The 27,252-nt window shown below is 40.2% G+C and overlaps 1 protein-coding gene across 1 annotated transcript in view; it reads left to right on the forward strand.

Annotated features, from left to right (window-relative positions):
- The window catches only part of LOC134677146 (NAD kinase 2, mitochondrial), a 42,204-nt gene extending 14,966 nt beyond the window's left edge, over positions 1-27,238 (forward strand). The window contains exons 4-11 of the mRNA XM_063535604.1: positions 2,355-2,456; positions 4,396-4,504; positions 15,265-15,374; positions 18,733-18,868; positions 19,939-20,072; positions 21,803-21,939; positions 23,975-24,100; positions 24,581-27,238. Coding sequence (XP_063391674.1) covers positions 2,355-2,456; positions 4,396-4,504; positions 15,265-15,374; positions 18,733-18,868; positions 19,939-20,072; positions 21,803-21,939; positions 23,975-24,100; positions 24,581-24,699 — 973 coding nt within the window. The 3' untranslated portion in view covers positions 24,700-27,238. The remainder of the gene's footprint in view (positions 1-2,354; positions 2,457-4,395; positions 4,505-15,264; positions 15,375-18,732; positions 18,869-19,938; positions 20,073-21,802; positions 21,940-23,974; positions 24,101-24,580) is intronic.
- The last annotated feature ends 14 nt before the right edge of the window (positions 27,239-27,252 follow it).

Raw genomic sequence — 27,252 nt, forward strand, 5'->3', positions numbered from 1 at the left:
ATACTGATATCGTCTCTTAAAAAATTGGTAAAATTGAACAAATTAGGTAGGTATATGATATTTATTTATTTATTTATATATTTAATTATTATTGCAAAAAAATAAAAATAATGTACAAATGGCGTACTTAATGCCTAATGGCATTCTCTACCATTCAACCATCGGGCCAAACAGAGAAATGTAAAAACCGTGCAAGGAGAACAAAGGAATTTATTAGAACTATGGAAAACGAAAACAATTGAACAACTAATAATTCTGATAAAATACATGTATAGAATATAAAAAAAAAATTCAATAAGTAACTTCCGTTTCTTGATAAGAATCATGGAGTTTCTCTGATTGTAATTTTAAAACAATTTACGCGCTATTACAATCTTAGATTAGATTATTATTGACATGTTTTTGAAGATAAGTAGGATTGCCTATTGTACCTGATTGTCTTACTGTTAATATAATACGTCATATTGTATTAATAGTGTACTTTATTTTTTCATTATAGTATTTATAGTACCTACAGACCCAGTGCTATTAGTGACATAGAGTATTCACCAGTGTTGCCAACTGGGATTTTGAAAAAATGCCAGACTAATGTCTAGATTATGCCAAAATTATGCCAAATATTTTTGATATATTATGCTAAAATGTCACTTGAAATTATACACTTAAAACACATACAATTTTCAAATTTTCCACCTTTTACCTCTACTGACAAGATCTGCTTGACCAACTTTATATAGACCGTCCACAAAAGTCAAAATTCATATAAAAATAACATAAGGCGATGGCGCATTTGCAAGCGATTGTTGCTGCCAAGTTGGTGCAAACTTGGCTTAAACTAAATTATGCTAAAAAATATGCCAGATGCTAAATGGAAAATTTTGGTGCCAAAGCGAGTGAAAATATGCCAGATCTGGCATCATTTAAGCCAAAGTTGGCAACACTGGTATTCACTCCATCTCCATACATCAGTTTTAGTACCAATACGACTATTATTTTCGTAGTCGGCATCTAGCATTGTGAATAGCTGAATTATCAGTACTGCTACTTGAGAATAAATGTTGCGGCCACCGAAAAGTCTCAACAATTTTCAGCTATAACCGGATTAACCGGAACCACAGTATAAATAATAGTACTAGGTACAGAAGACTCACTCTCTAACAAAACGCATCTGTCACGATCAGCACAGATATGGCCGCTAGGTGGCGACAGCGCCACGCGCGGCTTATGTCAAACCCCAAAATTGGGGTCGAACGGATGTAGTTTTAGCTACCTGTAGCAAAGCGACGAAATCGCGGAGTGAGCCACGCCTGCCGGAACTCTTCTTATTATCCACTCCTTCTGCTTCTAATATTAGTTGTAAATGTTGTTCAATACAAACAAACCAAACCAAAAGTATGCAGCTAACATAAGATGGTACGCGAGCAGCCGCGATACCTTATTCATACTACGCGCCCGGCGCGTTGGTCAACGACACCTTCTCGTAACTCATGAGGCCCTGGTACTTGCTCTGCGCTAAATTCAATTTTTAGACAGTTGTTTTCTCGATTTTGGCCACCGTAGCCTATGGAGACTGACAAGCAACACTAAATGGTTTTCGTAGTCTATGGATGTTGCTATATTAAGGGTGTCACATGCGCGTTTCTGACTTATGAACCAATTGTTTCTAATATACAACCTAAAATAAATAATTAATTTGAGCTATGGTTTTGTTTCGTCCTCTTGATCACGGCGAGCTGTGATTGGTCAATTTCATTATAGTTGACTAAACTGTATCGTAATGAATATTATAGTTGAGTTGGGAGCCCATACATTAAAAATACACAATTGAAGTTTGGTATAAGAAATCTTAATTCAAGAATTATAGTCGATGAGTAGAAAATAGTTATTTGTACAACAAGAGATCAAAGTTTGATATTTCTTCGAGTGCTTATTTTGAGTCCCGTGCAAGCGAAAGATTCTATAATTTAGAATCTTGAGCGTAGTAAGGGATTCAAAAGCGCACGAGATGTAAATAACTTTGATCTCGTGTAGTACACAAAATTTTTCAGCAGTGAGAACATACCTATTAGAGGGACAGAGATAATAGAACCCAAGTATATCGAACTGGTATTAGACCCCGCATGTTGAAATGACATTTGACTATAAAGGTCACTTGAATGTCAAAATCGCATTTTGCTCACTGATTGAGACAAAATGACTCAGTGAGTGATCAAAATGCGATTTTGCTCACTGAGTGAGACAAAATGACACAGTGAGCAAAATCGCATTTTGCTCACTGTTTTTAAGAAGCAAAGTACCCTTGTTCGAGCTGCTGAGGTAAAAAAATAATAGTCACCTAATTTGTGTGATTTCAGGTTGACTTACAACGAGGATCTAATAAAGTGGTGCGACGTTGTTGTGCCGTGCGGCGGCGACGGCACTTTCCTTCTAGCTGCTTCTAGAGTAAGGGATGCTAAGTAAGTCCATAGGCTACACCCGATGGTTGGCACTGACCAGTCATTGACACGTATTTGATTTCATAAAGTGGTGCGACGTTGTTGTGCCGTGCGGCGGCGACGGCACTTTCCTTCTAGCTGCTTCTAGAGTAAGGGATGCTAAGTAAGTCCATAGGCTACACCCGATGGTTGGCACTGCCCAGTCATTGACACGTCTTTGATTTGATAAAGTGGTGCGACGTTGTTGTGCCGTGCGGCGGCGACGACACTTTCCTTCTAGCTGCTTCTAGAGTAAGGGATGCTAAGTAAGTCCATAGGCTACACCCGATGGTTGGCACTGCCCAGTCATTGACACGTCTTTGATTTGATAAAGTGGTGCGACGTTGTTGTGCCGTGCGGCGGCGACGACACTTTCCTTCTAGCTGCTTCTAGAGTAAGGGATGCTAAGTAAGTCCATAGGCTACACCCGATGGTTGGCACTGACCAGTCATTGACACGTCTTTGATTTGATAAAGTGGTGCGACGTTGTTGTGCCGTGCGGCGGCGACGGCATTTTCCTTCGAGCTGCTTCTAGAGTAAGGGATGCTAAGTAAGTACCCAATGGTTGGCACTGACCAGTAATTGACACGTATTTGATCTGATAAAGTGGTGCGACGTTGTTGTGCCATGCGGCGGGGACGGCACGTTCCTTCTAGCTGCTTCTAGAGTAAGGGATGCTAAGTAAGTCCATAGGCTACACCCGATGGTTGGCACTGCCCAGTCATTGACACGTCTTTGATTTGATAAAGTGGTGCGACGTTGTTGTGCCGTGCGGCGGCGACGACACTTTCCTTCTAGCTGCTTCTAGAGTAAGGGATGCTAAGTAAGTCCATAGGCTACACCCGATGGTTGGCACTGACCAGTCATTGACACGTCTTTGATTTGATAAAGTGGTGCGACGTTGTTGTGCCGTGCGGCGGGGACGGCATTTTCCTTCGAGCTGCTTCTAGAGTAAGGGATGCTAAGTAAGTACCCAATGGTTGGCACTGACCAGTAATTGACACGTATTTGATCTGATAAAGTGGTGCGACGTTGTTGTGCCATGCGGCGGGGACGGCACGTTCCTTCTAGCTGCTTCTAGAGTAAGGGATGTTAAGTAAGTACCCAATGGTTGGCACTGACCAGTCATGGATACGTATTTGATCTGATAAAGTGGTGCGACGTTGTTGTGCCGGGCGGCGGGGACGGCACTTTCCTTCTAGCTGCTTCTAGAGTAAGGGATGTTAAGTAAGTACCCAATGGTTGGCACTGACCAGTCATGGATACGTATTTGATCTGATAAAGTGGTGCGACGTTGTTGTGCCGTGCGGCGGGGACGGCACCTTCTAGCAGCTTCTAGAGTAAGGGATGCTAAGTAAGTACCCAATGGTTGGCACTGACCAGTAATTGACACGTATTTGATCTGATAAAGTGGTGCGACGTTGTTGTGCCGTGCGGCGGCGACGGCACGTTCTTTCTAGCTGCTTCTAGAGTAAGGGATGCTAAGTAAGTCTACATGTTAAACTACCCAATGGTTGGCACTGACCACTTGACCAGTCACAGGCACGTATTTTACAAGCTTTTATTTAGTTTCACCTGACCGTTGTCTGTCTGTCTGTCTGTCTATTTGTCTGTGTGTAATCAAATCTTGCAAGTTAAATTTGATCCACTTCCCGGTTTCTGATTGAGCTGAAATTTTGCATTCATGTATAAATCGGATGACAATGCAATATTATGGCACCGTCGAGCTGATCTGATGATGGAGACAGGAGGTGGCCATAGGAACTCTGTGATGAAACAACGTAACCTAATTGTGTTAGGGGTTTTTAGAATTGTCTCGATGAGTATTAGTTGTCTGTCGTAAGAAAAGTACAGTCAGCGATGAAAGCTTGGACCAAAAATGAAATTATTGCCAAAAACTTATTTATGCATTTTGCTCCAGCAAACCAGTGATCGGGTTCAACAGCGCGCCCCATAAGTCCGTCGGCCGCCTCTGCCTGCCGACCTGGTGCTCGAATGATGTCAAAGGTGCGCTCCACGCTTTGAAGGAGGTAACTACCTTCCTAATCCGTCATGCGAAATTAATTAAAGTTAAGCAGGAAAGCTGCCGGGTGCGGATCACGTCGCATAATAATAATAATTGTTGCACCTGTGAACGGGTTCCAGCAGGCGTTCTACATGACATTAAAGCTCTCCAAGGGGCCTCTACGTGTTGGATCTGTGTCCCCACGCAAACCTATCAAAAATGAGAGAGGCTGTATCAGGGACACAGCCGCTATGGCTGACGTGAAACGTGGTGTGGACCGCCAATGCGAAGGCCGAAGGCCGAGCTCCGCGTAGGGCCGAAGGCCCGAAGCGTCCAGGATTTAAGTGCTATAACATAGAACAATAGTAAAAGTGTCTAAATGCGAAGGCCGAAGGCCGAGCTCCGCGTAGGGCCGAAGGCCCGAAGCGTCCAGGATTTAAGTGCTTTAACATAGAACAATAGTAAAAGTGTCTAAATGCTAAGGCCGAAGGCCGAGCTCCGCGTAGGGCTGAAGGCCCGAAGCGTCCAAGATGTCAGAGCTTTAACACAGAACAATAGTACAAGTGTCTAAATGCGAAGGCCGAAGGCCGAGCTCCGCGTAGGGCCGAAGGCCCGAAGAGTCCAAGATGTCAGTGCTTAAACACATAACAATATTACAAGTGTCTAAATGCGAAGGCCGAAGGCCGAGCTCCGCGTAGGGCCGAAGGCCTGAAGCGTCCAGGATTTAAGTGCTATAACACAGAACAATAGTAAAAGTGTCTAAATGCGAAGGCCGAAGGCCGAGCTCCGCGTAGGGCCGAAGGCCCGAAGCGTCCAAGATGTCAGTGCTTTAGCACAGAAAAATAGTAAAAGTGTCTAAATGCGAAGGCCGAAGGCCGAGCTCCACGTAGGGCCGAAGGCCCGAAGCGTCCAGAATGTTAGTGCTTTAACACAGAACAATAGTACAAGTGTCTAAATGCGAAGGCCGAAGGCCGAGCTCCGCGTAGGGCCGAAGGCCCGAAGCGTCCAAGATGTCAGTGCTTAAACACATAACAATATTACAAGTGTCTAAATGCGAAGGCCGAAGGCCGAGCTCCGCGTAGGGCCGAAGGCCTGAAGCGTCCAGAATGTTAGTGCTTTAACACAGAACATTAGTACAAGTGTCTAAATGCGAAGGCCGAAGGCCGAGCTCCGCGTAGTTCCGAAGGCCCGAAGCGTCCAGGATTTAAGTGCTATAACACAGAACAATAGTAAAAGTGTCTAAATGCGAAGGCCGAAGGCCGAGCTCCGCGTAGGGCCGAAGGCCCGAAGCGTCCAAGATGTCAGTGCTTTAGCACAGAAAAATAGTAAAAGTGTCTAAATGCGAAGGCTGAAGGCCGAGCTCCGCGTAGGGCCGAAGGCCCGAAGCGTCCAGAATGTTAGTGCTTTAACACAGAACAATAGTACAAGTGTCTAAATGCGAAGGCCGAAGGCCGAGCTCCGCGTAGGGCCGAAGGCCCGAAGCGTCCAGGATTTAAGTACTATAACACAAAACAATAGTACAAGTGACTAAATGCGAAGGCCGAAGGCCGAGCTCCGCGTAGGGCCGAAGGCCCGAAGCGTCTAATATGTCTGTGCTATAACAATAATACAAGTGTCTAAATGCGAAGGCCGAAGGCCGAGCTCCGCTTAGGGCTGAAGGCCCGAAGCGTCCAGGATTTAAGTGCTTTAACATAGAACAATAGTACAAGTGTCTAAATGCGAAGGCCGAGCTCCGCGTAGAGCCGAAGGCCCGAAGCGTCCAGGATTTAAGTGCTATAACACAGAACAATAGTACAAGTGTCTAAATGCGAAGGCCGAAGGCCGAGCTTCGCGTAGGGCCGAAGGCCCGAAGCGTCCAAGATGTCACTGCTTTAGCACAGAAAAATAGTAAAAGTGTCTAAATGCGAAGGCCGAAGGCCGAGCTCCGCGTAGGGCCGAAGGCCCGAAGCGTCCAGAATGTTAGTGCTTTAACACAGAACAATAGTACAAGTGTCTAAATGCGAAGGCCGAAGGCCGAGCTCCGCGTAGGGCCGAAGGCCCGAAGCGTCCAGGATTTAAATGCTATAACACAGAACAATAGTAAAAGTGTCTAAATGCGAAGACCGAAGCGTCCAGGATGTCAGTGGTTAAACACAGAACTGACAGACTGGACGCTTCGGGCCTTCGGCCCTATGTGGAGCTCGGCCTTCGGCCTTCGCATTTAGACACTTGTAATATTGTTCTGTGTTAAAGCACTGACATCCTGGACGTTTCTTGCCTTCGGCCTTACGTAGAGCGCAGCCTTCGACCATCGCATTTAGTTAGACTCTTGTACTATTGCTTTGTGTTTGAATACCGAAGTCGCACATATTTGAATAATATCTAAATTTAATCTGTAAAGATTATTTGGGGTCATAATGATTCACTGTATCTAGATGAACTTGAATAGAGCATTTGCTGGGTAATTTTAAAATAATTAATTACGGCGTCACACTTATTTAAATAATTAAATGATCAATTCATTTTGTAGTAATGAATGTAACGATTAGGTACAATTTTTTTGTAAATAACACACCAAAATTACGAGAATAGATATTTTATACGGGTAATACACGTTTTATAGCAAACTCGTTCGTGTTTTTCCTGTAGCCATCGCATTTAAGGGAATCTAAAAGCAATTTTTTACGCAGCACCTTTACAGGCAGAATATTTCATTCAATACTTGAGACTCAAATGAGAAAAACGGGATATATATGAACCACAGTCGTTACCTTATATAGTACTTATTGTCCACAGAAGTGACCTTTTCTAAATTATGTTTTACCCATTACATCAGAAAGTTCCTAACTAAGATTACTAATATACTTACTAGCATTAGGAACTCGGGATTGTCAAGCAGCCGTCATACGTTAAGTATGTGTTCTATCAAAGTAACTAACTCGCGCCGCCGCGCCGCCGTAGATGCTAATGCATTATTAGAGGAGATGAGCATGTATTACTATGGTGAATGTGGTATTAAAAGAACCGTTATTGCTTTGTCTTACTATTTCAGGTATATTTTGTTAGTTTTGCGCCCTTTTTTTCGCACACGGTGGCCTCAAACAAGAGCAGTGATAAAAATTCTGCAAAAACTGTCACATATTTATTTTTTAACAGCTTATTATAATTCCACGTACTTTATATTACTCATATTTCATTGAAATAAAGTAAGTTCTATCAAATGACATGAATTTTACCGAAATCGGTTAATGGGCTGATGAGTCATTACTAAATGAACACTGAAAATAGGGGTCATTTTTGCTCCGAATACGTCGTATCTAGCGCAGAATCAGCGCCATCTATGTCAGCGACACGTGCTGTTCCGAGTAATGGCTACTTTCTTCTACACATCTGTATCAAAACTATGTTTATAGGTATTATAGTTTCGGAGATATAAGCCGCCGCGCCATAACACTTTTTCGTTACATCGGTTTTTGATCCGAGCCCCTCTACGGGTTTTTAAAGACGTTTACCTACGTTTCACGTCAAAAACCGGGATTATAGGCCCGTGATATCCAAGGAGATACAAATAATAATAATATAACCAATATCATGACGAATAACTACCGGAGATATATCCTGAAGGACGGTACGGTCGACATTTGTCGGGCATGCCGCCGTCCCGGAGAGTCACTCATAATTCATAATTCATAATACTTTATTGCGACCATGGTAATATAGGTGTTACACAATATTATAAGCAGTTTCACATGGGCCCTGTAAGGGCAAAGCAAGGATGTATGTACATACTAAAATTACGCTAGATTATTATATAATTACACAAAATTCTTAAAGTCAATTCAAAATCGTAAAAATTGTAGTCATTAGAAAAAAAAAATTAAAATTCCTCCAAATTCATCATTTAGATGTCAATAAATCAATATAATTAATTAATAATTCTTTATAAATTTTAGACAAAACAAAATAACAAAACAATGCAGGCTAAGGTCAATTATTATATGCGATATCAAATTCATTTATATTATCTTTATAAAACTCGTCAACTGAGTAATAACATTTCTGTATTAAAATTTTCATTATTATATTTTTGAACCTAGTATTGTTATTTTGTTTTAATATATTTGGGGGTATTTTATTATAAATTTGGGCACATCGGTAATATGGACTTTTTTTGAAAATAACAAGGTTCGCTTTTGGCAACGCTAACTGATACCCTGTCCTTGAATTATAATTATTACAAATCTGATTCTTTTGCACGAATAAATTATAATGTTTCCTAACGAACATGATTGCTTCCAAAATGTAGAGGGAAGGCAGTGTCAGGAGGTTATGTTTTATAAAGTGTGGCCTTGTTGTTTCTCTCCTTCGAATATTTACTAAAATTCGGACACATCTTTTCTGTAGAAGAAACAGATCGTGTGCATCAGTGCTCTCACCCCATAAGATAAGTCCATAACGTAGCCAGGAGTAGGCATATGCGTAATATGCAGATAACGATGCTTCGAAATTTGTATTAGTTTTGAGTACACTAAGGGCATATATGAATGTGGATAGCTTATTTTTTATATTTTGTACATGTGGTTTCCAATCCATTCCACTATCGACGGTTATGCCCAGAAGTTTGAACTGGTCAACTTGTTCAATAGTCTGGTTATTTAGTTTGAAGTCTATTTCTAGTTCTTTTTTTTGATACGGTTTAAACTGGACGATCTTAGTTTTACTTAGATTGATATCTAATTTATGATCTTGTAGCCATTCAAAAATTGTGTTAGCGTAATTTTCTAGTTTTTTATGACATTCCTCACTTCCTACGCAGTTAATAAGCACTGAAATGTCGTCTGCGAACATTATGCATGTAGTATCTAGTTCTTTTGGTAGATCATTTATGTATGCTAAGAAGAGGATACATCCAATTACACTCCCTTGCGGTATCGATGTTACTACGCGGCGCGATTTGGATACCACGGCTTGTATTTCCCCAGTGATTTCGTTATAGTGGTCTATCTGTACATATTGTGACCGATCTTGTAAGTAGGATTTGATCCAATTGTATGCATTTCCTCTGATACCAATGCCATAGAGTTTTCCTAGAAGGATTTGGTGCGATACTTTATCGTACGCTTTTGTCATGTCAAGAAATAAGCCCACTGAGTATTTTTTTTCATTTATGTTGTGTAGAGCCTCTTGGACATATTTAAATACTGCGAGTGTGGTCGAATGCTGCTTTCTAAATCCATGTTGGTTTTCATCGAATATATTATATTTTTCAAAAAAATTGTAAAGCCTATTTGTCATACACTTTTCGAATATTTTTGACAGTGATGACAGTAACGCTATTGGTCTATATTTTTCAGGATTTTTAGGATTTCCTCCGGGTTTTAGAATAGGTTTTACTTTAGATTGTTTTAAATTGTCAGGAAATATTCCTTTTTCGAAAGATTGATTGATTAGCTTCGTTAAGGGTATAGTCATTTCTGATGCGCATGCTTTTAACAGGGTAGTAGGTATTTCGTCAAATCCAAAACTTTTTTTATTTTTCAATTTAGATATAGTATTAAATACCTCTTGTGTCGTAACGGGTTCGAGATAAATTGAATTTGTTGTCGGGTGGCGGACGGGCCGGCCGCACTTCTCGTGATTTGTTTGAGACGTAGATGGTTCGCCTACAGAAATGAAGTAGTTATTAAAAATGTTAGCGATTTGTTCAGGCTCACGTATAATTTTGCCATTTTTTTCTAGACGTATATTTTTGTGCCGCGGTAATCGCTTGAGCTTAGGAGAAGTTGTTGCTTTTATAATGCTCCACATTGTTTTTGTTTTATTGTCTGAGAATTGCATTTTTTTTGAGTAGTCTAATTTTTTTGATGTTCAAACACATTTTTTGAGTATACTCTCATATTTTTTATAGTAGCTACGTAATACAGCGCTATCTGTTTGGTTCGAAAGTGATTTTAATAATCGTTTGTGCTTGCAAGCTTGTCTCAAACCTTTGGTTAGCCAAGTCTTGTTTTTTATTGTTTTTTGTTTTACTTTAATCTTAGGTATATGTAAGTCTAGTAGTTCATTTATATGCTGAGCAAAACAATTATAGTTTTTGTTGACATCGTCGTATATTAGAAGTACGTCCCAATTTATGTCGTGTATTTCTTCTTTAAATGAACTGACATTTTTCTCGTTAAATATGCGTTTAAATGTATACCAGTTTACTTTTCTTGTATCGTAATTTGTCGTTTGTTGATTATATATAAGGCTTTTGTGGTCGGAAATGCCGTAATCGTATACGTTAATGTTATAATTATTTTCTTTGTTCGTGAAAATGAGGTCTATGCAAGTGCTTGAGTTTTTTATTTCTCGTGTCGGTTCTTTGACTATTTGCCGAAGATTAAATGAACTTAAGGTGGTAATTAATTTTGATGAAGCTAGGGTGTTAATCGAAACATTTATATTAAAGTCTCCGCCTAATATTATATGTCGTTTTTGTTGTTTCAGATTAATCTTGTTCAAAAGTTTATCTAGCGCTTCGTAGAATATATCCGTATCACGATGTGCCCTGTATATACAAATAATTAATAGATCTAACTTAGGTATTTCTAGTCCGCAGCACTCAAAAATGCTCTCTATTGAAAATTGGCTGATGTCCTGTCTTTCCTTATAGTCGATGCCTTCCTGTAGTAGGATCGCCACTCCTCCACCACTTTTATCACTCCGGCAGAACGACGTAGCGAGTTGATAACCATTTATTTGGACGTAATTTTTTTGTTTCTCTGTTAACCATGTCTCTGATATGCAAGCTGCTTGAATATTTTGCATTTTTAAAAATGTTTCTATTATATGAGTCTTATTTTTTATACTCTGTGTGTTTTGGTAAAGGATTTTAAAGTTGCTCTCGAAAGGAGTCCCGTTGTAATGTTTCAATTTGATTGGTGTTGGTTTGTTCGGTTTTCTCGGCTTGCTCTGGTATCAAGGTTCCTTGGTCACTTTCATTGTTGCTTAAGGGTGAAAAGTGGCTTTGTTTTTCTTTGGCAACATCTGGAGTATGTTCTTCGCCATTTATATATAGCCGGTTATTCCTGATAAAGGCGTATTTTCCATTTCGACGTGCCTCTAATTGAAGCTCTTTTAGCTTTTTTCTTTTATCGAGGGCCTCTCGTGACAAGTATTCTGATACAGCGTAACCACTATTTCGAAAGCACATTTGTCGTTCGGTTACGTACTTTGTCATTCGTTTGTTTATGAGTTCAACCACTATGGGACGCCGGTATCCTGATCTTCCAATTCTCCTAATCGATTCAATATATCCGTTTATGTCTATCATAAGTATATCGGAAAACATATTTGTTATACGATAAATAAGCTCATCTTGCGTTTCTCCGCGGTGCTCATCTAATCCGAATAGCACGAATTTCCTTTGGTCTTCGCTTCGGTTCTGGTCCGTGTAGTCAATGCGGTTTCGCAGTTCTCTCAAGCTTGATGCTATCCTTTTATTTTCCATTTCCAATAATTTTAGTTGGTCATTATTTATTTCAGGTAATGTTGTGTCTTGAGGTATATGCGCTTGATTTTCGCTCTTTAATGCAGAGCACTCAGCTTCTAAGGATTGTATTTTGAATGATAAATCTTCTATTTTTAATTTCAAGTCGTTTTGATCTGTGGTTATGTTCGCCATACTACGGTTTATCTCTAACTTAAAGTTATACAGGGAATTTTGAATTTCTTTCTGGATGAGATTCTTTATTTCTGTTTTTAATTGAGCATTTAATTCAGATATAATTGACTTTTTTTGTGAATCTAGTTTTTTGTCAAGTAATTCACTTATTTGCGCAAGTGTGATGTTTTCGTGGCACAGAGACTCTACTACTTGCCCCAGGTGCATCTGCGGCCTTATCGAAGTATTTGGGGAAGTTATCGTGTCTCCGCGTATACTGCTTACGTCAAATTCATCGCAAGACATATTCGTTGCGTCTGTTATATTATTATGTAATGTAATCCTGCTCAGACCGGCCGGTGTCGCTGGTGTATCGTCATTCCGGCGCCGTCGTGTTATGGCTTCACACGCCGGACAAGTCCAATATTTATTGTATCTTTCTTGATTTTCTCTGAATTGAGCAGAGGTTATGCACAAACATCTGAAATGGTATCTTCCAGGGCAACATGAGCATGTAAGCAACTCATTTCTGTCTATTTTATCATCACAAGCTAAGCAATTCATTTTGTATGCGTACGGTCGGTAAAAGCAAACTTAATCTCATATAATAGTAAGCGCGCGCTTTGCAAAATACAAGCTACGAAATACGACTCTAACTCGCAACAAATAAAGCTTAGGAGCGAACTTGCTTGAGTGTCTTCTTATAGGTGTAGGTGTGTGCGTGCAGGCGCGTGTGCTGTCTCGTTGCTCGCAGATCTGGTTTAGTTGCCGCCTGTGCGTGTGCGCTGTGCGTGTGTGCGTAGAAGCGAGAGCCGTGCGGGTTGTCGAAGGTCAGGGATGAGACGGATAACGATTATTTTTTGAAACTATTTTACTTGTAGCTCTTGCATTTCTCGTCCGATTTCAATAGTTTTTGCACCATCACACAACACGAATTAATCACTACATATTAGTATATAGAACACTACTAGAAACTAGGAAAATGATAGTTTATCGATTTAAAATCACGGAGAGCACTGACACAGTGACTTTGCGCAATGGCGCGAGCGCGCGAAATTCCAAGCGCGAAACTCAGGCATATTATCTCCGGTTGTTCTCATCTTGCTAACGGCGAGTACTTGCACAGACATAACCTCGTAGCCAGAATTATTCACCAGCAGCTTGCCCTCCTATACGGCCTTGTGGACCGCGAAGTGCCGTACTACAAGTACACACCTGCGCCAGTTCTCGAAAATGGTCGTGCCACGCTCTATTGGGATCGATCTATCATCACTGACAGGACTATTGTAGCCAATAAGCCTGACATCGTGCTGATAGATCGATCGCAACGCCGGGCCGTGCTCGTTGACGTCACCATCCCCCATGACGAGAATCTCGTGAAAGCCGAGAAGGACAAGTCCAGTAAGTACCTAGACTTGGCTCACGAGATAACCGCTATGTGGGATGTTGATTCGACGATCATTGTCCCGATAGTCGTTTCAGTGAACGGTCTAATAGCGAAGAGTCTCGACCGACATCTTGAGAGACTCTCGCTAGGTGGTTGGATCAAGGGTCAGATGCAGAAGGCGGTAATTTTGGACACGGCGCGTATAGTACGTCGATTCCTCACTCTGCGGCCCTGACCACCGGCAGCTTGGGCCCTGCCCCGCTGCCGGCGGCACCCTAGGTTAGGTTTTTTATAATGTGGTTCTATGTATTTTTTATTGTTTTGTAAGTGTTTTTATATTTTACTTTTATATTCATATTATAAATGACCTAGCCTAAGAAGAAAGATAAATAAATGAGAATAATATAAATTCGATTTGGGTAATTTATTCAATAACAAAACTTATACAAAATATTATTAAAATTAAGTATAAACTAAATAAATTAAAACTAAAACTAATAAAATAAATAAATAAAACTTACCCACCTACCTTAGGTCCCCCAGATCTGTCCCCTGCGGAAGGGTGCCCATAAGGCTGGCTACATTCCCACGCTGAATAGCTATGCCTATTCTTTGGCCTAGGAATGAGCCAGCCCTAGGGTCACCCGTGGTTTCCAATAGTCTTTTTTTTTAGGCCCTTAAAAAGATTGTGAGCGTCACGGCACCACGGCCCCAGGGTCTCTACCGCGAACGCCGCAAATTTGTGGTTGTTTGTAAGACCAGCATATTTGCGGCGTTTTAGGGTTTCAGCCGCTGCTGCCGCGCCGCCAGCTCTCTGAGTCGTGGCGACTAGATGGGACGGCGCTAGGGTGTCTACACATGTGGCATCCCAGATGAGCGGCCGTCCCATCTGCCAGGGGATGAGGGTTATTCCATCGGGCCTCTTGCCATAATATACGTTACGCATAAATTAATTTCGCATAATTTTTCTCCAGCTGAAACAAAGAGTATTTTGGAAAATATCTTGCATAGTTTGTGTAGAATAGGGTATGTTAGGTTATGTGTTTTATAATTTTTCAATAACTTCTTCTTCCTGGCGTTATCCCGGCATTTCGCCACGGCCCATGGGAGCCTGGGGTCCGCTTGACAACTAATCCCATGATTTGACGTAGGCACTAGTTTTTACGAAAGCGACTGCCATCTGACCTTCCAACCCAGAGGGTAAACTAGGCCTTATTGGGATTAGTCCGGTTTCCTCACGATGTTTTCCTTCACCGAAAAGCGACTGGTAAATATCAAATGATATTTCGTACATAAGTTCCGAAAAACTCATTGGTACGAGCCGGGGTTTGAACCCGCGACCTCCAGATTGCAAGTCGCACGCTCTCACCGCTAGGCCACCAGCGCTTCCCAATAATGTTTTTTTTAATAACAATATTATTATAATTTTTCAATAACAATTATGCGAAATGAGTTTTATGCGTAACATAACATTAGGCTCTAGTCTTAATTTAACAACTCAACTTGCTAATAAGCATCTTTATTTGCGATGATTTATTGTCTTTGCCGCTACGTTTAGTATTCTGTTTTGGGTACACACTGGGTTGCTACTTATGCTATATTTTTACGTGTATAGTGAAATATTGTCAAACAACTTTGTCAGTAGGGAAACGCGTGAAATTCTAATTTTCTATGAGATGATCGACCTTTGTTTTTTAAATTTACCGCTTTTTTCTACTGATGCAAATGGCTCTACAGACTATATGTACTTAATTATTTTCTCACGACTGTTCAGGGTCGGTTCAGATGGATGCGGCGATCGCGGATACGAACGACCGTCACCTGCGAGGCCAAATTATTGGACACCATCACACCAGTTGATCTACATACGCTACACTATAGCAGGTATATTTATCTGTACCAAAACACAAAACCTAGTAGGCTCAATAACTGGGCCCTCTCAGCTGAAAGTGTCCAACACTCACTATTGGACACCATCACACCAGTTGATCTACATACACTACACTATAGCAGGTATTGTATATTATCTATGCCAAAACACAAAACCTAGGAGGCTCAATAACTGGGGCTTCTCAGCTGAAAGTGTCCAACAATGGTGCCTAGCTGCTTACAGTGTCCAACACTTACTATTGGACACCATCACACCAGTTGATCTACATACACTACACTATAGCAGGTATTGTATATTATCTATGCCAAAACACAAACACAAAACCTCAACTCAAAGGTTAACTGGAAGAGATCCCTCAAAGGGATAAGTTCGCCTTTGTACTTCTTACTAATTGTATGCTATTTTTAATATGTCTTTTTGTGCAATAAAGAGTTTACTACTACTACTGCCAAAACCTAGGAGGGTCTATAACTGGGGCCTGTCAGCTTAGTGTCCAACAATTGTACCTATCTGGTTAAAGTGTCCAACACTTTAAATTATTGGACACCATCACACCAGTTGATCTACATACGCTACACTATAGCAGGTATATTTCTGTACCAAAACATTAGAATTACCAGTAGGTAGTTTCCTAGGATAGCGGTGCCGTCATATAGCGGCTGTCTCCATACTAAATAATACGGCTAAATATGGATGTCGTAGTATTTGTATGGAGACGGCCGCTATATGACGGCACCGCTATCCTAGGAAACTAGAGCATAAGGGGTTGTGCACAAATCACGCGAGGTGTTTATGGCTACTTTTTGACTCCCCCTTCCCCTTGGTGATATTTCGTGAGGTTTTTGGCGATCACAAAATTCATTTTAATTTTATACATGTTTCGGTGGCTGCCATTCCTCAACCCACCAACGGAGCGCCAGCTGACGTCTACGAGGGATCATCGTACATAGCCGTTAACCAATATACGAGTTGTCACCCGGGAGGCTTGGTCAAGGAAATCTGTTCGTGGCTAGGGGTCTATTAATTTTCTGGTGCTTTATTTTATGCATGGTGTAAAATAATATCAAAGAGAATAGATAGTATAGAGGGGTCCTGTCATAGTAAATTTTGTAGTCACCGTAAAATTACTGCCATCTATCGACCCACGACTAAAACTCAAAATAAACACGTATACAATTATCAAAAAAATACACACATACATATTTTTACATACATACATGATTTTGTTATTTTTATATCATTTTTACCCATGTTCATTCACTGATATACAGTGTGTTTTTTTTAAGTGGGACAGTATGGTCAAATCCTAAAGTATAAGAGATACAGGGAAACTGTCTTAGGAAACATTAGGTACTTTTTTGTGAAAAAAAAATTGGTATAGTCAAAATTTTGGTCAAGTGTGAGTTGTCCCTAAAAATGATTAATTTTGATGAAATTTTTTTTTTACGCACATCTACTCAGTTTCATGAGGGGATCATTTTATTGTATGGGAAGAAAAAAATCGGGACAGCAGAAGTTAGGTAAATTTAATAAAATAATTTTACATTAAAGTAAATGTTCAAAGTGGCCTCCCTCTTGTCGAATGCAGGCACGAGCGCGTTTCAGAACACCTCTGGTAGCTTTAGACAAGGCGTTGTGATGTATGTTGTTCAAATGATAATGCACTGCGTCTTTTAACTCTTGTACCGAGTTGTAAGTATCTGCATAAATTCGACCTTTAAGGTACCCCCAAATGAAAAAATCCAACGGTGTTAAATCGGGTGAACGTGGTGGCCATTTAATAGGGCCATTTGTGCCCATCCAGTGATCAAGAAAATGTTCATTTAAAAACTGTTTCGTAGCGATACTATTGTGGGCAGGGGCGCCGTCTTGTTGGTAGATGATATTATTCAAATTATTTAATGGAATTGCCATATCTACTAAATCCACACCCATGTTTAATATTTCCTGATATTTTTGACTATTCAATGTTCCATGGTAAATTTTAATGGCAAAGATTTTATTATCTAATATTGCACACCAACAATTAAAGGAAAAGCGGACCTGGTTATGGGTTGCCGTAGTTCGGAAGGGGTTTGTACGTGCCCAAAAATGATTATTTTTTCTATTGTACATGCCATTGTTTGAAAAATTGCATTCATCTGTCCAAATAATCCGGCTTGGAAAAGACGGGTTTCTAATCGAGCATGCTACAAACCACTGGCAAAATGCTAATCTCCGGTCAGTGTCTCCTGGAAGCAATGCTTGTACAAGATGACCTTCTATGTAACACTTGTACTTGTAAGCCTTCAATACCTTTCGTACTGTAGATTTATGCACACCGATAGTGTTAGCAGCTTCCCTCAATGAGGCTTTTGGGTAGGCTTCAAAATATCCTAAGATTGCGATAGTTGTAAATTCATTTATTACTGTGGCTCGTCTCTTCCGTTTTAATTTAAAACAGCCTCCCTTTCTTAAATTTTTCACCAGTTTGTCAAAAATTTTGCGGTCCGGTTGATCGCGGTCCGGATAACGTTCCCGATACCACTGTAACGCATTCACAGAGCTACGATAATTTACAAAATACGCTTCAATTAAATCTACTTTATGCGAGTTTGGTAATTCCATGACGAAAACTTAACATAATGTTAACTTTAAACAATGAAATATCAAGTAAAATACTGTTTGTTTCAAGAAGTTCCAAATTTAAAATTTGTTTTTTTTTAAATTAGATTTGTAAGGTAAGGCTCGCGTAAGAATATCTTAAAGTATTTTAATCCTTTTTAAACCAAATAAAGTGTTCCAAATTCAAATGTAAAACTGGAATAGGCAATATTTTTTAAATAAAAACCTTGCAGTGGGCAGTGGTTTTCAATTTACACGGGTTGTAAAAATGAAAACGATTTTCTTAAATTTGACTAACTTCTGCTGTCCCGATTTTTTTCTTCCCATACAATAAAATGATCCCCTCATGAAACTGAGTAGATGTGCGTCAAAAAAAAATTTCATCAAAATTAATCATTTTTAGGGACAACTCACACTTGACCAAAATTTTGACTATACCATTTTTTTTTTCACAAAAAAGTACCTAATGTTTCCTAAGACAGTTTCCCTGTATCTCTTATACTTTGGGATTTCCCCATACTGTCCCACTTAAAAAAAACACACTGTATTGTGTGTTAAAATTGTTAAATATGAAACGGTGTCGTCACGCCATCTAGCCGACCATAGGCCAAAGGTGCGGCGCCATCTATCTGAGAGTGACTTTTTCTTGATTTCCGGGGCACGTTTTTTTCTTAGATTTTATTCATCTTATACGAAGTTATATATGTCTTTGATATATTTTAAATACAGTCAAATACCGTGTTGCAGATATTCAGCAGTCTCCCAGGCCCTGGATAATCCGGATAACCCACAATCGTCGGCGCCCCACCGGGAGCAGTTCACCACGGAGCAGAGGAATTCGGTGCTCCATACTAAAGTGCTACCCTTTTTGGCCCTCAATGAGGTAAAAACTCTAGTATAATCATAGAGAAAAAAATACATAGAGTCGTCACTCCATATGTGACGTCCCACGGGTAAAGGTACCTTATGGCGGTTGGCGCTTACGCTATTATTAACGCCGCTCCAATATTATTGCGGCGCTATGCGACGTAAGCGCCAGCCGCCATAAGGTACCTTTTTCCGTGGAACGTGACATATACCAAAACGACTAATATTTTCGTATAACACTTTAAACTCTCGCGTTTTGTACACATATTCAATTACACAAACGGGTCTACCGCGATATAATTTCATTGTTTTTACCTTTAATTCCGACGTTTTAGCTGAGTTGCACCAGCTGTGGTGTGTGGTGTGGTTCTTTGTCTACCCCGAACATTTTTATAAACTAATTTCGGGTAGTTTAGTGTTGTTTTATTAATATCTCCGTTGACATTTATTGGGACGTCAGTCTTTCCGTGACCACAGCTGGTGCAACTCAGCTGAAACGTCGGAATTAAAGGTAAAAACAATGAAATTATATCGCGGTAGACCCGTTTGTGTAATTGAATATATTATTTTTGTAGTTGACATCAAGCATCGGGAAGCGGAATTATCAGTACTGCTACTTGACAATAGATCCAACGACCGAAAAGTACCGACGACCGGCCTGGCCTAGTGGGTAGTGACCCTGCCTATGAAGCCGATGGTCCCGGGTTCGAATCCCGGTAAGGGAATTTATTTGTGTGATGACACAGATATTTGTTCCTGAGTCATGGTTGTTTTCTATGTATTTAAGTATTTATATATTACATATATCGTTGTCTGAGTACCCACAACACAAGCCTTCTGAGCTTACCGTGGGGCTTAGTCAATTCGTGTAAAAATAAAAATGTCCCTGTCCCTATATTGCCTTTGAATCCCTCGCTGAGAAATTTGCTCGTGATTCAATCTTATCCCTCGCTACATAGGTTTTATTCTTAAAGAGTTTCCCGTTTTTAAGTTTTTGGGTACGGAACCCTAAAAAAAAAAGGATATTTTCTGTTCAATCTCCAAGACAATTTCCGTGTACTACTCATCTCTTTCTATTCTGACCAGGTATTCATAGGCGAGAGCGTGACATCACGAGTATCGGTGCTCCGCCTGCAGATAGACACGGGCGCGTGGACGCACACGAAGAGCTCGGGGCTCTGTGTGAGCACGGGCACCGGCAGCACGTCGTGGCATTACAGGTATCTCACTCTGTCACCGTTGGAGAGAGCGGGACGTGACGAGTGTCGGGGCTCTGTGTGAGCACGGGCACCGGCAGCACGTCGTGGCATTACAGGTATCTCACTCTGTCACCGTTGGAGAGAGCGGGACGTGACGAGTGTCGGGGCTCTGTGTGAGCACGGGCACCGGCAGCACGTCGTGGCATTACAGGTATCTCACTCTGTCACCGTTGGAGAGAGCGGGACGTGACGAGTGTCGGGGCTCTGTGTGAGCACGGGCACCGGCAGCACGTCGTGGCATTACAGGTATCTCACTCTGTCACCGTTGGAGAGAGCGGGACGTGACGAGTGTCGGGGCTCTGTGTGAGCACGGGCACCGGCAGCACGTCGTGGCATTACAGGTATCTCACTCTGTCACCGTTGGAGAGAGCGGGACGTGACGAGTGTCGGGGCTCTGTGTGAGCACGGGCACCGGCAGCACGTCGTGGCATTACAGGTATCTCACTCTGTCACCGTTGGAGAGAGCGGGACGTGACGAGTGTCGGGGCTCTGTGTGAGCACGGGCACCGGCAGCACGTCGTGGCATTACAGGTATCTCACTCTGTCACCGTTGGAGAGAGCGGGACGTGACGAGTGTCGGGGCTCTGTGTGAGCACGGGCACCGGCAGCACGTCGTGGCATTACAGGTATCTCACTCTGTCACCATTGAAGAGTGCGGGACATAAAATAAGGTATAGATGTAGTGTATAATTATTTTCTATCGTATTTTCACGGAGACGTTCGTAACGTATCTTGCTGTTTCAGCCAGTCTCGGTACAAAAAGTAGTGAGGTTGACTGAAGTAGCATGACAAATACGAACGTTTCCGAGAAAATACGATAGAAAACAATTATGCACTACATCTGTGTAGCATTTAGTTCGTACCCAGTGATTGTTTGTAAATTATCTGTGACAGAAGATTATTACAAAAAACGGGTTGCACTCCGGGAGTGCCGGCAGAAGTGAAAACTCAATGACATTGTAACAGTTTTTCGATTAGGTCACGTGTCCGTCTTACGAATTTCAATCTGTCGAATCTGTCGGTCACGTGACCTGTCGCGAGTTTAACATTTTTCCCCCATCACAAAAAGTGCACAACGCCGCTAAAGAAGTTTTCACTTCAAAATCATGTATTCAGACGAAATAAACCCTACTTTTACAGTTTTTCTTCTGTCAAACTGCAGGACAGTTTGTTGGCAGAGGGAGCTTAAACATAGATGGGTAGACTTAGCTAATTGCCTAGTTAAATAATACAATTAGAAAATGACAGTATATCTCGCGGAATACTGTCGCGCACTCTTACTGCTCTTACAGGTTTTTTTTTCATAAATATCTTTATCTTAAATTTTTTACAATTTTATTTAAATATTCCATGTGTCCTGTAGTACGTAAACAGCAAAACGTAATTTAAGACCAAAAAAAGTAATAAATGTTGCCACTTTTTTACTAGCGCGTCTTGTATTTATGTAAAAATAAAAGTATTTTTTTAAATCGTAGGAGTAAAATTACTATTAAATAAATTATCTTAGCGTGATTATTTATCAAAAGAAATTTACAATTTTACAAACAAATTATTGCAGTGGCAACATTGTCTTATAGGTAGTACAAAAAACTCAAGTTTCGATGAGAATACATACGAAATTCTTTAAATATGCGAGTGGCTTTTTGACCATATTCTATAAAGAAAAAAATCATAAATATATTCTTTTCCAGTATAAACTGCCTCCGTACCCACTCTGTGCTTGAACTGATGAAGATACTCTCCAGGGAGGGCATAGCCGTCGACACCACGTTGGAGAAAGCGAGGGAGGTCGCTGAGAAATATAATCAGAAGCTCATGTTTGCAGCCGGTTGGTATACTTATATATTATACACTCTGTGCTGAGCTAATGAAGATACTCTCCAGGGAGGGCATAGCCGTGGACACCACGTTGGAGAAAGCGAGGGAGGTCGCTGAGAAATATAATCAGAAGCTCATGTTTGCAGCCGGTTGGTATACTTATATATTATACACTCTGTGCTGAGCTGATGAAGATACTCTCCAGGGACGGCATAGCCGTGGACACCACGTTGGAGAAATGGAGGGAGGTCGCTGAGAAATATAATCAGAAGTTCATGTTTGACGCCGGTTGGTATACTTATATATTATACACTCTGTGCTTGAACTGATGAAGATACTCTCCAGGGAGGGCATAGCCGTTGACACCACGTTGGAGAAAGCGAGGGAGGTCGCTGAGAAATATAATCAGAAGCTCATGTTTGCCGCCGGTTGGTATACTTATATATTATACACTCTGTGCTGAGCTGATGGAGATTCTCTCCAGGGAGGGCATAGCCGTTGACACCACGTTGGAGAAAGCGAGGGAGGTCGCTGAGAAATATAATCAGAAGCTCATGTTTGCCGCCGGTTGGTATACTTATATATTATACACTCTGTGCTGAGCTAATGAAGATACTCTCCAGGGAGGGCATAGCCGTGGACACCACGTTGGAGAAAGCGAGGGAGGTCGCTGAGAAATATAATCAGAAGCTCATGTTTTCAGCCGGTTGGTATACTTATATATTATACACTCTGTGCTGAGCTGATGAAGATACTCTCCAGGGACGGCATAGCCGTGGACACCACGTTGGAGAAATGGAGGGAGGTCGCTGAGAAATATAATCAGAAGTTCATGTTTGACGCCGGTTGGTATACTTATATATTATACACTCTGTGCTTTGAACTGATGAAGATACTCTCCAGGGAGGGCATAGCCGTTGACACCACGTTGGAGAAAGCGAGGGAGGTCGCTGAGAAATATAATCAGAAGCTCATGTTTGCCGCCGGTTGGTATACTTATATATTATACACTCTGTGCTGAGCTGATGGAGATTCTCTCCAGGGAGGGCATAGCCGTTGACACCACGTTGGAGAAAGCGAGGGAGGTCGCTGAGAAATATAATCAGAAGCTCATGTTTGCCGCCGGTTGGTATACTTATATATTATACACTCTGTGCTGAGCTGATGAAGATACTCTCCAGGGAGGGCATAGCCGTTGACACCACGTTGGAGAAAGCGAGGGAGGTCGCTGAGAAATACAATCAGAAGCCAAAGACATATGTAACTTCGTATAAGATAAATAAAGTCTAAGGAAAAACGTGCCCCGGAAATCAAGAGAAAGTCATTCTCGGATAGATGGCGCACACACCTTTAGCCTATGCTCGGCTAGAGGGCGTGACGACACCGTTTCATATTTAACACATAGATATGAGTGAATGAACATGGATCAAAATGATATAAAAATAATAAAATAATTTATCCGTATATACACATCTTTTTGATAATTTTATACGTTTTCATTTTGAGTTTTAGTCGTGTGTCGATAGATGGCAGTAAATTTACTGTGACTACAAAATTCACAATGACAGGACCCCTCTATACTATCTATTCTTTCTGCAGAAGCTCATGTTTGCCGCCGGTTGGTATATTTTTCCTTAGGGGTCACCCATTTATTACATCACACGTTTAGGTGGGGAGGGGGTCAAGAAAATGTGACATGTTGTGACAGGGGGGAGGGAGTCAAAAAGTTTGTGACGTCAATCTAACTTATTTAAATGATTTAATTCGCTGTACAGTTAATTAAAAAGTTTATGGAACGATACATCAACGTTAACATTTATTCAGCAAATAGGCCACAAGGGCACTTTTACACGTCAACATTGAATTTACATAAAAGCAAAATGAGAACAAGTGGGATAATAAGTTGTTGTAATTCCTTATATATACAACAATGACATCTTAAAAATAAAGGAAGTTTTGTTTTCATGACAAAGATGTCATTTTCTAAGTCGCATAATAAAAAAGATTTTAAACACACCCATTCCGATTTCCCTACTTGTCTACAGACTGCGACAAGCTAGCCTACTCCGTCCGAGAATACATCACGTTCGAGGATTGGCCGGTACCCAGAGGGTTGCGGGTTCGAGACCGCGCCGACACCGTACGGGTGAAGTCACACTGCGTTGATGCTGGTAAGGTCATACAAAATAATAGTCTTAAATAATAATTTCCACTTGTCTTCTCTCCTCCTCGCGCTATCCCGGCATTTTTGACACGGTTCATGGGAGCCTGGGGTCCGCTTGGCAACTAATTGGCGTAGACCCTAGTTTTTACGAAAGCGACTGCCATCTGACCTTCCAACCCAGAGGGTAAACTAGGCCTTATTGGGAGTATTCCGGTTTTCTCACGATGTTTTCCTTTACCGAAAAGCGACTTGTAAATATCAAATGATATTTCGTACATAAGTTCCGAAAAACTCATTACGAGCCGGGGTTTGAAACCGCGACCTTCGGATTGAAAGTCGCACGCTCTCACCGCTGGGTCACCATCTGTCTTAGGCACAGTTTAGGTAACAAAAATGATAAAAAAAATTTTTGAGAGATTTACGTTAAAGTGATAACTCTATTCCCCCCCATAAAATAACACCAACCAGTAATTGACACCTTCTCCAGGTCTGGTGATCGACGGGAGCGTCTCGTTTCCCTTCAACGACGGCACGGAAGCCCTACTCGAGATACACCCCGAAGACGCGCTCATGACTGTGCATATGGATGATTCGTTGCCATATTGATAAAGGTACCCTGATAGGAGCTTAAATAAAATAATACAATAGGGAGTATTACTGCAATGTTCTGCCGGTAGAGTGCAGCAGTATAGTTCGTTTTTTAGGGTTCCGTACCCAAAGGGTAAAACGGGACCCTATTACTAAGACTTCGCTGTCCGTCCGTCCGTCCGTCCGTCCGTTTGTCTGTCACCAGGCTGTATCTCACGAACCGTGATAGTAGAGTCGAGATATTTCTGTTGCCGCTATAACAACAAATACTAAAAACAGAATAAAATAAAGATTTAAATGGGGCTCCCATACAACAAACGTGATTTTTGACCAAAGTTAAGCAACGTCGGGCGTGGTCAGTACTTGGATGGGTGACCATTTTTTTTTTCTTTTTTTTCCGTTTTTTTTTGCATTATGGTACGGAACCCTTCGTGCGCGAGTCCGACTCGCACTTGCCCGGTTTTTTAGCATTAGAAATTTGATGTGCCTTTTAATTGAAAAACACATTTTATTAATAAACTACGGCAAAGATGTAACAATTATGAATCTAATACGATCATTTATATTCTTCTGCTTTCAAGTAATAGTTTTTGATTTAAAAAAAGGGTTTTTCAATTAAAAGACATGTCAAGATCGCTTACCTTCTTGCAAGTTCTTTCTAATGCTAAAAAAAACGGACTATAAGCTATCCACAGCTCAAGTTCTGTCGTTTTACAGTAATTATTTTCATATCAACCATTTTTAACTAACACCTACGATGCGAGCAAAAATAATCCCAATTCGTAACTAGTTACTAAAAAGGAATATTTCTAGTTAATTTCGTAACCATTTTGGTAATTAAATTAATCAATGTAAAGAAAAACAAAGTGAAACTGGCAATTAAAGAACATTTCTATAATTAACAGTGCATATTAATTCACAAATACATATTTTTCTTACTTTGGGACTGTCCCCGTACCGCATTTCTGCTCTTATGTTTGTTTTTGGCAAAAATAGGAATGTTCTAAATATTTAAATAAATAAATAAATGTTTATACGTAGGAATGAAATTATTTATAAATAAGGATAGTGTAATGTCAGCGAGTATAATCCACAACAAAGAATTATTGTATTTACATATAAATTAAATTAACCAACCACTAGCTTTTCGGTGAAGGAAAACTTCGTGAGGAAACCTGAATACATCTGCGAAGAAATTCAAAGGTGTATGTGAAGTCCCCAATCCGCATTGGGCTAGCGTGGGGACTATAGCCCAAACCCTCTCGTGCTTGAGAGGAGGCCTGTGCCCAGCAGTGGGACGTATATAGGCTAAATTATTATTATTATTATTTTAAATGATAATATCTTATTATTTTACGCCAAAAATCCTGTTACGTCCACACGAAAGCATCTTTGTGAAACTATTCGCTGATTAAAATTATCTCTACCTGTGATTTGTGCTTACGTTTTTTATATCCCGATGCAAGACTGAATTATTTTGCATTGTAATTAGTTAATTTTAAGTTTATTCATTTAAGATGTAAGAAGATGTTGCGAGTAAGGCTCACACTCAACTATTGCACATTGTTTAATATTATAACTCATATTACTAAACGACCTATTTCCTTGATGACTTTTTGCAATGTTCAAGTTTATAAGACACAAAAAGATAAAATATATTTTTCCATTCAAGATCGAGTATATTATGCTACGGATAGATAATTTGAAAATAGTTATATACGATTGCCTCTCCGTTTTGTTCTGTATTGTTTGTGCAATACTTTATATAGCATAAAATGGTTTGTATCCTTTTTTCTGACAATTAATATACAATATGTTTATCATAAAATAGTTGTATGTCGTTATTTTTGTTCGAAATGTGCAATAAAATTTTATTTAAACTTTAGTTTCTAAAGAAAATTTAAATGTTGTTACTCATAAATCACTGTAAAACTATAACTATAGTTCGTTTTCTTAGCATTAGGAATAAGGTAAACAATCTTGATGTGTCTTTTAATTGAAAAACACATTTTAATAATAAGTTACGGCAATTATGTAACAATTATGAATCTAATACGACCATTTATATTCTTTTGCTTTCATAAGTAATAGTTTTTGATTTTTAAAAAGCGTTTTATAATTAAAAGACATGTCAAGATCGCTTACCTTCTTGCAAGTACTTTCTAATGCTAAAAAAAACGATTTATATGTCCTTATAAGTAACCAATGACCATCTAAAGTCCTAAAGAGTTGTTGTTGATGTTTTCCATCCTATTTTCGGAAACGTTCGTTTTTGTCATGCTAGTTCAGTCAATGACAGTACTTTTTGCACCGAGACTGACTGAAATAGCAAGACACGTTCGTAAGTTTCCGTGAAAATACGATGGAAAATAATTATGCACTAAATACATCTGTAGGAACCCCTGAACTGAAAGATTATTTCATTAATTTGCATTTTTGTGACGTTACTTAAGATTATGTATTGTGTTTCATGTTTTTATGATTCCATTTTTATGCTTCCATACTTTTTTATGGCCAATATGATTGGTTTAATATACTACAGTTATAAATAAAATAATGTTTTTCATTTAT

The sequence above is a fragment of the Cydia fagiglandana genome, chromosome 25, assembly GCF_963556715.1.
Source record: "Cydia fagiglandana chromosome 25, ilCydFagi1.1, whole genome shotgun sequence".
In the NCBI taxonomy this organism is placed as follows: Eukaryota; Metazoa; Arthropoda; class Insecta; order Lepidoptera; family Tortricidae; genus Cydia; species Cydia fagiglandana.